Source organism: Austrofundulus limnaeus, unplaced genomic scaffold, assembly GCF_001266775.1.
Source record: "Austrofundulus limnaeus strain Quisiro unplaced genomic scaffold, Austrofundulus_limnaeus-1.0 Scaffold1351, whole genome shotgun sequence".
NCBI lineage: Eukaryota > Metazoa > Chordata > Actinopteri > Cyprinodontiformes > Rivulidae > Austrofundulus > Austrofundulus limnaeus.
Window position 1 is genome coordinate 3942 of NW_013953753.1, and position 12352 is coordinate 16293.

At 38.8% G+C, this 12352-nt stretch overlaps 4 protein-coding genes across 4 annotated transcripts in view; 2 read left to right on the forward strand and 2 right to left on the reverse strand.

The window, feature by feature from the left end:
- Positions 1-1737, forward strand: part of fas (Fas cell surface death receptor) — a 4424-nt gene extending 2687 nt beyond the window's left edge. The window contains exons 7-9 of the mRNA XM_014031943.1: positions 571-596; positions 835-853; positions 948-1737. Of these exons, the coding sequence (XP_013887397.1) occupies positions 571-596; positions 835-853; positions 948-1252 (350 nt within the window). The 3' untranslated portion in view covers positions 1253-1737. The remainder of the gene's footprint in view (positions 1-570; positions 597-834; positions 854-947) is intronic.
- A 1724-nt stretch (positions 1738-3461) lies between these two features.
- itprip (inositol 1,4,5-trisphosphate receptor interacting protein) lies at positions 3462-7969 on the forward strand. The gene is made up of 2 exons (XM_014031944.1): positions 3462-4177; positions 5819-7969. Exon 2 carries the CDS (start codon positions 5863-5865, stop codon positions 7492-7494), a length of 1632 nt encoding a protein of 543 aa, XP_013887398.1. The 5' UTR covers positions 3462-4177; positions 5819-5862; the 3' UTR covers positions 7495-7969.
- Positions 7970-8654: 685 nt separating this feature from the next.
- On the reverse strand, positions 8655-10138 carry LOC106535069 (glutathione S-transferase omega-1; the record flags this gene model as incomplete). Its single annotated transcript, XM_014031945.1, is given in 5 exon segments — positions 8655-8737; positions 8813-8914; positions 9013-9235; positions 9399-9507; positions 9955-10138. Coding segments are annotated over 5 exon segments (545 nt in total), but the record flags the coding sequence as incomplete, so codon positions are not given.
- Positions 10139-10973: 835 nt separating this feature from the next.
- Positions 10974-12304, reverse strand: LOC106535070 (glutathione S-transferase omega-1; the record flags this gene model as incomplete). The annotated part of the gene is given in 5 exon segments (XM_014031947.1): positions 10974-11318; positions 11465-11571; positions 11674-11775; positions 11857-12079; positions 12196-12304. Coding segments are annotated over 5 exon segments (692 nt in total), but the record flags the coding sequence as incomplete, so codon positions are not given.
- Between the last annotated feature and the right edge of the window lie 48 nt (positions 12305-12352).

The following is a 12352-nucleotide window of genomic DNA, read 5'->3' on the forward strand; positions in this document are numbered from 1 at the left end:
GGTTAAAGCAAACACAAGCTGTCTATTTTATTAGGGTACTATTTAGGACCTTCTGCTGGAACAGGAAATCAAGGCCTGAACTCCTGGCGTTATACATTTTTAGTTTCTCACCATGAATATGTTTGTCTTATTTAGAGGGAGTCAATGCATCTCAGATGATTTTACCGTGAACAAAATTACTTTAATATTCCAAGTTATTGTGAATACGGTGCAGCCATTGTGACTTCTATCATTTCCGTTATCGCTGTACACAGTAAAACGACCGTATCTCTTATTTTGGATTTAGATAGCTGAAACAAAAAATCCAACACTGTGGATTTTTTTTATTAGTCTGATTTTGTATTTTTACATTTAGGTTTTCAAAACAAAAAAAACAACACGGTTGTTTTCAATATGCAATTTTGTCTTGAAACGGACAAACCAAAGGTTTTGTGTTTCTACCTGTGTGCTGTATATACAACCACTAGAGGGCATGGCATCTTATTTTCTACTAAAGTCCTCATATAGAATGAAAAACCTGGTAGAGTTCTYATATGGGGTCACAAACTTTTTTCTTTTTTCCCCCCACAGAATCATCAACAGACATAACAAGTCCGGTAAGTTACCAACGCTTTTTGTCTGATGTTTTATAGTTTTTATAAGAGGGCTGCAAAGTTCAACATTTTTCTGCTTTTCCTCTGATCAAGCTGCCCCTTTATGTAGGAGGGCCAGGTTCGTTGACAGACACCATCTCTGCTTTTGTGTCTGACTGTGTTGTTGTGAAGCTAGTGCGCGTGTCATTGTTTCTGTTTTATTGCTGCACATATTAACATCCAGTATAATTCTGCTTTACAGGAAAACCCGCTTCTTCAGGGTAAGAGAAAACAATAAAATAAATAAAAGCTCTATATCTAATTTGCTTTAAAACAAGTGCATATTGGATGATWTATTTCTTCTCTTCATTCCAGTTCCAGTCGACATGCAGCCTCTCCTCCCTGACATAGCGAACAAGCTTGGGTGGGTTAATATGTATCGAATAGCGCTACGGAGTGGAATATCAAAAACTGAGATTGACAATGTTAAGTTGAACCAGCCATTGGACGCCGAGGAGAGGACTTTAGAATTACTGGGGATGTGGGTGGAGAGGAGGGGCAAGCGCGCATCACAGGAACTGATCGAGATGCTTCAAAAAAGTGGCAAAAAGGCCACGGCAGAAAAGATTTTAGAAATATATAAAAGTGCCAACCCTGTGACCTCTWGTAGTTCTGAGTAATTGTGCCTGTTTGAATATATTTACTCTGCCTAACAGTGTTCTTGTTAATGAACTGTGACTGCTTGTCTGCTTAAACTTTATTGTATTTGATAACTTGATAAAGTTTTTAGGTTTACATAGAAGTCCGCTGCGAGCTGCAGGGATGATTCATGAACAAATGCTTCTTATGTGCTTTAATCTGATCAGATCATGGATCGACACGMTTTTATTGTAGTTATTTTATGGGATGATGACGGTAGGTGAATGTTAAATGCTTTTATTTTATGATGGAATATTAGGGCCACGCTACAAGATTTATTTATTTTTAATTAGGAGAGGAAAAAAGGTATTTTACATGAGATATCTATTTCCCGTTCCTGGGTCGGCTCGGCTCACATCTGCTGTGTACAGCCTCCAATGTTTGTCTAAAAGTTCTCGTAATCCTATGACTTTATTCTGGTAATATTATGACTTTATATTTAAATGTATTATAACAACTTTATTTTGGTAATATTATGACTTTTACATAATTTAAAACAATAATCTTGATGTGTGGCCCTAATAATACCCTAATAATGATTTGCTTACAAAGTGCACGTTTAGAGTTGTTCTGCTTTCCTGGGTTTCCTTCTGCAAATGGGCCTTAGACTCCATTCACACTGGAGCCACAATTTATGCTAATCTATTGTAATGTGTTCAGATAACTCTAAATGCAGGTTTTTATGCAAACCACCTACAAAGGTGATCCAGACTCCTTTTATTTCCATATGTTTGTTAGTCTGAACATGACCTGTCCTGAGTACGGTAACATTTATTTAATTATTATTTTAAATTTTACAAAAAAATATCAAAATCTCTAAACTACTAGAATTTACTAAATAAACAATATGCGCTATATTATATATCAATATTACTGTACAAAAAAATTTAATGTAAATATTATTTTACCAGTAATATTTAAGTGCTTTTTCTGGACAGCACATAAACATAAATATATTAAGTAATTTCTACTCTTCTGGGCTCAAACTGAGGGTGCATGCGCACACAAAGGCTGCTGCTCCTCATTCCCTTGCTTCACTTTTCAAGGAGAGGACAAGACATGGTCGAAATAAAACATAAGTTTCTGGTTTCTTTTGCTTGAATACATTTGTTGGTGTGCAGTAGTTTGATGGCATATGACTGCAATGGAGGATTGTGGGTAGGATTCGTGTTGCTAAATCGTTTTAGGGAATTGGTTAATATTGTTCTTTCAGCAATTAGTCTGTTGTGTTACTCTTATTTGTGTGTTCATTATTTGTTAACTTGTGTTAAACTGTTCAGCAGAAGTAACCATAAGTGAGAGTGGTAGGCCTAGTCATTATTAAGACCTGTGAGTTTCACTTTGTCTGTTTTGTTCATGAAGAAGAATCCAATAAAGGTTCTTCAAAACCGTCACCTGGTGGTGAAGTCTTGAACTACAACAAGAGCTACACCTCTCTGTAGCTGTGAGGTGTCGTGCTACAATATTGTGCTTGACACATGTGCACTGTTGTAAAGAACTTGAAAGATTTACTTGAAAAAAACCTCGTAATAATTTGCACTAATGTTTACGTAAATTTAAATGCTACAAATTCAAGTAATATTACATAATAAAAATATACACCGGGAGTTACTTCTGTTTTATTCAACTTCCACATAACACCAGCACTTTATTTACTTAACTCTTGCTAACCGCAACCGTTAGCGGTAGGCTACTTCTGGTATTAGCAACTCGGTATTTCAAAATAAGAGTCTGTTTTAATACAGTCAGAGCCTGGTCCGAAGCAATAAATTTTCAACTAAACTATCTATTGATTATTCCTAATTTTCAACACAATATTATCTGAATATTGTTTTAACAAAACCTTGAAAAATGAAAATGGATTGCATTATTTTTTCTAAAGAAATATTTATTAGAAAAATCTTGAACAGTGTTGAAAGCAAATCTGAAAAGTAAATTTAACGTTAATATAAATATAGTTTATTGTTTTCATTTCATTCTCCAAAAATGGGGAAATTGTCCATTGTTTCGTTTTTTTTAAACGTTTAACACTGTAGGTCTATGGAAGCCCATTTCCGCCACCCTGATAAAAAAATAAAACTTGTATCTCATAATTATGAGATAGTTATCTCATAATTATGAGATAGTATCTCATAATTATGAGATACAAGTTTTATTTATTTTTTTAACAGGGTGGCTGAAATGGGCTTCCATAGTAGGTCAGACCATTTCATATGAAACAAATTCATTTCAATAATAAGAGGCTCCCTGTAAATAAATGAACACTAGCTAACTATTTTTTTGACTGTATTCTGGTGTTTATAACTCATTGCTCTCAGGAAGTGGTGAAGATCTTTCAAAAAAGATTGTACTTTTTTTGCACTGATTAGTAATAGCAAACCAAATGGAGTCTTCATTTTTGTATACAACGTTTAATCCGCTTTATTTTTATCATCCCGCCGCTTATAACATCAAAATGACATGTATAACTAGCTAGCCATTAGCACAACAAACATTAGCTAACTAGTTTTATATTGACTTTTCTTCTATTTCTGGAGTATAAAATAAAAATAGGACCAACACCCGTTTTTCGATTTTCAATATTAGTTTTTAAAAATAAAAATATGACGAAAAAGCGCACCTGCTGTGTTAAAGCATTTGTAAGTGATCATGGATGTAGCGCCCCCTTCATATCAGGAGTGTAATGGAGCTACTTCCATATATGGTATGGCTCGGGCCTCGGGCGCGACCCCGCCCCTTACGTTTTGCTGCAGCGAGGGCTCACTCCCTTTGGAGGCAGGGCGGTCTTTTTTGACATGGGTGGAGCGCACACAGTCAGGAAATATCGAGAAGAGGAGGCTGCTGAGTGAGCRGTCACCGGATGAACCGCCAAATGAACTTTTATCATCATGCAGACGAGAACACAGGTAAGTACACTAGCTAAAACTGTAGCTCTGTTAGCAGTCATTTCCTAAACACTGTCTTATACGTTTGTTAAATCATGTAAAACAACAGTTCTGAAGTTTTTTTCAGCTGCTCTCTGTTGTAAAGTTTCATTCACACAGATGAAAGAATCGTTTATTCGCAGACCAGGCTGTGAAGTGACTCATTGGTCTGAAAAAAAAAAAAAAAAAAGTTCGTCTGCTGCCACTTTTCAGCTTTCTCTGTTTTGTTGCTAAGGCTACAGAGGAGTGTATGGCAGACCCTTCTGACATATAATCAAACGAAACTTCTAACTACTTTCTATCAGCACTGTGATGAACACTGCCAGAAAGCATGTTTAATTTTGTTTATTCACTGTTCATTAGACATTTTAATTTCACTCGTTTTTGTGTTAGTATTGCATCTCATGAAGTACTCAAAATATATTTTAAATACTTGTACTTTTGCTTTTAATGAGTGTAATTACGGATGGCTAAATGTACTTTGTCATTCATTATAAAATAAAAAACTCACAATAAAGACACTCACAATATTATTTTACTAGTAAATATTTTTATTTGATATTCAAAACTATATTTGTGATATCCAGAATCATTTTTCCATTTTGAATATTTGAAATAAAACTTGTGATTAGTAACAACTACATTGAGGGCATACAAAATAAACCAGTTTCAGTTATCTAAAATATTCCCCTGCTTCTTCCTTTTAATTTGAATTTGATTAATTTACATCTAGTGACATGATTTTAATTAGCTCCAGCTGCAACACACTCTCCTCACTGAACACATCCATCAGTTCAAAGTATAGCTAATACACCCCAAAGGCAATTATCTTGACATTAAACATTAGATTTGTTCACATTTTTTGTAACTCTAGAACTGAAACTTGGGCCTCTTGTCTGACTGTTTGTTTTGATGGAGGGATCCATGTGAGTGTTGGACAGCTTCCCAGTGAGTAAGTRATGGGAAGTCTCGCGGGTTTCTGTGGAGTCACAAACTCCATTACTGCTGCTATTTTAAATCCTGGGTCTACAAAAACCAACCCACCCTCTCTTAAGTGTTGCAGTGAACTCAGAACATGTAGGCGTAAATTCCCCTCTCTTATATGCCAGAAGAAGTCCCCAGTCGAACTCGTGATGACTCCATTTGTAGCTTTATCGTGACAATTTAGGTTATTGTGTCTCCACACAGGGTTAACATCTACTTTATGCTTGGGACGAAAATTATGTAATATCCTTTTCAGTGACATTCAGGAAGGAAGACCAGTTGTGTTTTCAACATTTGTGTTCCTAAAAACCCACTTTTGTACACTATTCATAAGTCTAGAAAAGGATGTAAATATTTCTGAGATGTAAGTTTTAGGAAGTGTGGCGTAACGTAGGTGAACAGGGTTGTGTAGGAGTATCATTTTTCTAAACGTCGCAGTCTTCCTTCCTTTTGTGTTGCGAAGTKTGATAGTGGACAAGTGCGTCACTCTACACACAGTGTCTGTTTTTAATGTTACATGTGCTTCCTGCAGTGGGTGGAGTGCCTAACCGAAATAACTGAGTTTCACCCTCATTTCTACAAACATTTRGAAACTGACTTTTTATTTTATTTATTTATTTTGTTGTTGTTTTGTTTCAGGGTCTGAGCTGCAGGATCACGCACGTTTTAAGAACTAACTGAAGATGCAGGGAGCCGTCGCACGCGTGTGCATGGTGGTGGCCGCTGCCATATTAAACCACCCCCTGCTCTTTCCACAAGAAGACCTCACGCCGCCGGAGCAGGACGAGGAGCTGGTGGCTCGCATGCGGGAGCACGAGGAGAGGCTGGAAATGGAGCAGGCCAGGCTCGAGAGGGAGCTCTCCCAGATGGACTCCAGGCAGGAGGAAAGCCGCTCCGACGACGGGTACGCTTGGTACTTTTGGAGCGCGGTGTCTTTTGTGATATTCTTTACCATCGAGATGTGTCGGGTAGACCTCGCCGACAGTGAACTCGGGGCAGTTGAGGACGAAGACGTAACCGAGGGTGGATCTCTCCCAAACAGGATGGTAGCACTTGATAAGAACGTCCTGAGGAACTTCTGTGACAAGGGCACCTACACCTCAAACCACGAGCGCTGGAGGGTGAGGGAGTTTGTCGAGGGATTTGCTGACGACCTGCTCGAGTCGCTCAGGACGGTGCACGACAGCGAGGCGGATCTGGAAGTTGGGGACTTTGTCGGGATCGGAAGCATGTTTGAGTCTTGGAAGGTGTTCAAGCCCCTCACGTGTGACCTTATCGTGGCYTTGTCACCTGCGGACCCCCGTGCCTTCCGGTACGATCTGTGGTGCGGCTCCTCCACGGACGTAGCTCCAGACATGCAAGGCTGCGGCACAGTAAAGGCGACTAGATTCAGAGGGGGTGAGGACGACTGTCTCTGCGGCTCCGTGGACCTGGGGGAGGACATGCTGTGTCTGTTACACAGCAGGGACGACACAGTCCAAGTGAGCCACGGTCCAGATGAGCCGCTGTGCTCCAAGGACTCTCATTTTTTAGCCAAAGATCGGGTCATGAGCTGGTTTCAGATCGCCGTGACCAGAGCGTGGGGACGCATCTCTCACAAGTACGACTTTGACGTCACTTTTCGCGACCTGGACGCCGCCGGCGCTCTGAAAATCCGATTCCCCTCAGGAAAAGTCATCGGGCTGAACATCATCCCGGCGGTTCAGCTGTGGGGGACAGATGCTTACTTTGTGTCGCGCTTTCCGTCAGATCGCGACAGCTGCCCAGACCCACACTGGCCTCTGTCTTTTGCAGTCTACGAGCAAAACCTCCTGAAATATTTAGCCAAACGCCTACCAAAGAACTCCTGCCATCTACACTGTCTTCAGATCGTTACTTTCCTACACAGGAAGCAGTCGGGTCTAACCGGACCGAGCGCTCTCATCAGCTACCACCTAAAAACRGCCGTGTTGCACTTGTTGCTGAGCACGAGGACCGCCTCGTGGGGCGCCGAGTGTTTGGAGCGCAGGCTGCAGGACGTGTTCCGCTTCTTGCAGATGAGCCTGCAGGAGAAGAGACTTCACCACGCTCTGGTGGGGAACCCGAAAGTGCCGGCGGAACTCCAACTTCCCGAGACTTTTCGCAAAGCAGAGCCCATTAATTTGTTCAGGKCTCTGGTGCTGCAACGGGAACCCTACGCAAACGCCGTCAGGCATTTCCAGGAGATGTTGAGAAACGCGCCCGTTCTCCTTGAAGAATACACCCCTTATTTATCGAACGGACGTTTGCGCCACAGTCTGGAGGAGCTGATGAGTGCTGGCCACTCTGCACAGTAGTTCTCTTTAAATATCAGCGTTACAAGGATGAACAGATGGCTATTCTTTAGAGTAGAATATAGCCTAACAAATATAATTCAATGTGTTTTTTCTTTCTGCAGAAACATGTTTTAGAAGATTACATGTCATATTTTAAGTCTAAATTTGAACCATTTAACAAACATTACAGCAGTGTTGTTTTTTCAACTATTTGACTGGCAGCTATTACTAGTTTTAATGTTCATGCTAAACCTTTTTTACTGCCTTTGAAGATGTTTTTTGTGATTTTTTTTTCCTGGTGTCAGATCTTTGCACTTTTTATCAATCAGTTCACAAGTTCAGAGCAGAGATTTGTAAAGGTTTCAGTTTTATTATAAGAAAAACAAACTTAAAGTGTTTCAGATGCCTTTCTTGACAACTCAGACTTTGCCTTTAAGAAATAATGCAAGTTAAGACAATGCTCATTGAAAGTAAAGGCAGACCTGACCCGGGAGTATTAAAAGACAGTTTTTTTTTTGTTTGTTTTGTTTTTTTTACAAACCACAGTCGTAATCAGGTATCCCATTAGCGTAACTCTTGTTGTAGGCTTTGTAGGTGTCGAGGCTGGTCATGGTGGATTTAACGGCCGGGTCCTCCAACATGCGCTCCATCCACTTCTTCAGCTCCGGTGCGTCCTCCAGGAGGCTAAAAGACAACGGGAAGTAAATTATTCATAGGAGACAACATCAGCACATTAACAGTTGTATGCAAAGATTACAATTATGTACTCTGTTCCTAACAGTCTATAACAAAACTATTATCAGTAATTCAAGTACTTTTATACTCCATAATAAACATGGTATCAATCAGGACCTAACCTTTTTTACCAGTAAAGTCTTATACTCGTCATCTAATTACTGAAAGGCTCAAACTGTTAACAGATTCCTATGAAGCYCTCTTCTTGTTTCAAATTGTATAAAATTATTCGTTATGACTAGTTAGTCAGTCTAAAAAGCTAAACTATATGACTAAAGATGATTCATGTTCTCTGTTCTTGTGATAATCCCCGCTGTTTATTGTAAATGTCGACTCTAATTTTGCTGTGTTGTACAGTTTGATGCTGAGGTGTTACATTATTAAAACTTATTTATTTAAAATCAAATAATAATTATACTCACTTTTGCAGCTCAAAGATCTCGACCCTCTCAAAAAAAGGCCACATCATGTAGTCGATCATTGTGATAGTGTCGCCACCAAAGTACTTGCTCTTCTTCTTTACTAAATCCTAAAAAAAACAACAAAATTTATCAGTGTAGCGTCGATGTTAAACATCAGAGCTACAAACAAGTCGACAACTTGCCTCGTTTAATTTGGCAAACTTCTCTTTCAGCTCAGCTTCCAGTTTGGACACGTCCTCACCATTCCTTCTCCCTACTTGTATCTTGTAGAAGTAGGGTGTTACCTACAGAAACCAGTGTTATGGTTATTTGATGCTAAAAGCACGAGACAAACAACATCAAACAAAATGAAATTTAGATGCAGGGTTTACCCTCAAAATACCTTGGAAAAATACTCCAGCATCATCTTTTGCTGCGCTTTAGCATAAGGAGAGGCTGGAAGCAGCTTCTTGTCAGGATACACCTCGTCCAGGTACTCACAGGTGATGGGAGACTCGTAGATCACTTCGCCAGCAGGTGTCTCCAGCGTTGGAACAAGACCAAGCGGGTTCTTCTCAAGGAACCAGTCGGGTTTGTTTTTCAGGTGGATGTTGATGGTGTCATACCTAAACGAAAAGGTGAAAGATCATCACAGGTACTGTACCTCAGAGGTTGATTGCCTGGGAGACTGGACGTGTGCAGAGGAGGGACAGTGGTAGTATATTACAGCTGAAAGATGAAGACACAGGGAAGGCTTTTTAAAAAATAATATTAAAAATGTATCTTTACTTAATTCCTTTGGCATTTAGCACTAATCTGGTCCTCTGGGCAAAAGGGCAGAATCTCATACTGTAGAGTCGTAGGCGGTCTTTGGGGACTGGGCCGGGTGCAGCACTTCCTGAAATCATTAATAAAATTACTGTTTATTTGTATTTATTATTATTCAATTACAGCAATTACATTACATACATTTTCTTCTTACACAGTAACTATAATCATTTAGTGTTCTGCTTAAAAGTATCCCACAGCTTAGAGCTCAAGAATCAAATGATCAAAATCTGGTTAGCTATAAAGCCATGCACTTTAGTTATTAACTAGAAAGCACCACATTAACCTTTGTGACCACAACATTTGAATAACGAACAAAAGGGTACATTAATAATTATGTTTTATTTTTTTTATTTGTCTTTTTCTTGTATGTGCCTTCTCGGTTTTATAGTATCACGATTAATTTAAGTATCTCTAATTTATATATTTTTGACATTTATAACAGCTTAGCTAGCAAAAAACAAAACAAAAAACCGTGACAATAAAAGCAGTATGTGTACATATTTTACAATCCTACCTTGAGAGTAACATTTTTCAGTGGACATATTTCCCTTTTAGTCGGAACTTGCTGCAGTTCCACCGACGATAAAATGTATAGAAAACACAGACTGTTGCATCAACCACCACAAAGTTGTATAACTCTTTGATAAGCGCGCCTTGCAGCGCGTATAAAAAGCTATTTTAATTTGAAGGCTACTTCCGGTGTGGGTGTGTCATATAGCAGCGAATGACGTTCGACGACTTGTTTCTGCTGGTGTTTGTGACTCGTTTATTCTCTTTCCTGTTATATTCCTAACCCGTTTGAACATCGCTTTAACAGTGAACATCTTTGTGAAAATCGTTTACTAACTTATGCTCGAGTTAGCTTAGCATTAATGCTCATTAACCTCTGCTGTGGACTTTATTGAATATTGCATCATACTGCRATCTACTGGCCAGGCAGTGGAAGTGCACCACAAACACCCCTCCCTCTACAAATTACATTTAAACGCTACTGTAAATTTTTTATTTATTTAAATWTACATGATCCGATCTGATTCTGAGCAGGAAAATATATATGTTGTAATTTACTGTCTTTTTTGACACAGGTGAAATGCAGAGTGACATAGAAAACCAGCAAGGCGGATTGTTTTCAACTGCTTACAAAAATAATTTAACCACAAAATCCCTAAAATCAAGTGAATGATTCAAATGGGTTTGAGTCTTTTGATAATGAATGGCAACTAATATATAATATTAGTTCTGATAGTAGAAATTAAGATTTTGAGGAGGAAAAATTGTATCACGAAACTTTCGTTGTAAAGGCTTTTAAACTGAAAGTTGATGAGTGAGGAGCATTTAATCAATGTATGACTATATTTATTATATATAAAAAAGTATAGATGAAATTGTGCACATTACCAGTCTGTATGCACTTTCTTCAAACATGAAAAATTAGAAAATTCAATTTTTGTGTATTGGGAGCTTCTCTCGTGTGTTTACTTAAACTCAAGATTACATTATGACTTTAAAATACAGTGTGTAACAAAAAATATGTTGGGTATAGGGATTTATTAAGTCAAATTTTATTATTAAAAAAAACTCAGGTTTAAAACAGAGGGATTACATGTTTATTTTTATTTTAAGAAAGAGGCCGATTCAAACAGATTATCAAACTGACTTCAATAACCTCCAACACAAGAACAGACGGTCCTGATTTGGAACAAAGATAAATGAACATTAGCTGTTTTCTAAAGGCCATAGTCAAAGTTGGGGGTTCCAGCAAGATAACCTTTATTAAAGCCCCTGTGGGTATCCACGCTGTGCAAGACGGATTTAACAGCTGGGTCCTCAAACATGCACTCWGTCCACTTCTTCAGCTCAGGTGTGTCGTCCAGGAGGCTGGAAAGACAATTAAAGTAAATCATTCACAGGAGAATAGAACATATTTACCATCCAGTTGTATCCAAGGGTTTGAGCTAAATCTGAATGAACATYTTTTACTTTTTAACTGAACCTTATTACTGTTCCAAAAATGTATCACTCACTGATGCAACTCAACCACCTCAAGTCTCTCAAAAAATGGCCACATCATGTAGTCGATCATTGTGATGGCATCGCCACCAAAGAATCTTGTGTCTTTCTTCTTCAAATCCTGGAAAATATCCATGTTTTCCCCCATCAAATGTCAAACTGTGTGTATAGTGGTGGAAATCATAAAAATATATATACTCATTTGCAAAACGTTGCACCTTACTTCATTAAATTTGATCAACTTCTCTTTCAGCTCGGCCTCCAGTCCGGACGTGTCTTCATTCTTCAGTCTCGCTGTTGGGATCCTGTAAATGTATGGTAGTACCTAAAAAACAAAGTGTTGCAGCTTAGGTGTCAAAAACAATAAAATCTAAAAATTTAGAAGCAGCTTTTGCATCTAAAATACCTTGGAAAAATACTCCAGCATCATCTTTTGCTGGGCTTTAGCAWAAGGAGAGGCTGGYAGSAGCTTCTTCTCAGGATACACCTCGTCCAGGTACTCACAGGTGATCAGAGAATCACAGATCACTTCACCAGCAGGTGTCTCCAGCGCTGGAACAAGACCAAGCGGGTTCTTCTCAAGGAACCAGTCGGGTTTGTTTTTCAGGTGGATGTTGATGGTATCGTACCTAAAACATACACAAAAGGTTTGTGCAACTTTCTCAGAGCGAGGATTAGAGGAATGTTTAGTTTTTACAGCTCCGGTGGATTTCTTAGAAAACAGAATCAGTGAAGATATCTTTACTTGATCCCTTTGGCATTCAACACTAATCTGGTCCTCTGGGCAAAAGGGCAGAATCTCATACTGTAGAGTCGTAGGCGGTCTTTGGGGACTGGGCCGGGTGCTGGGCTTCCTGTAGTAATCACAAATAATAATAATAATTAATAATAATAATAATAAT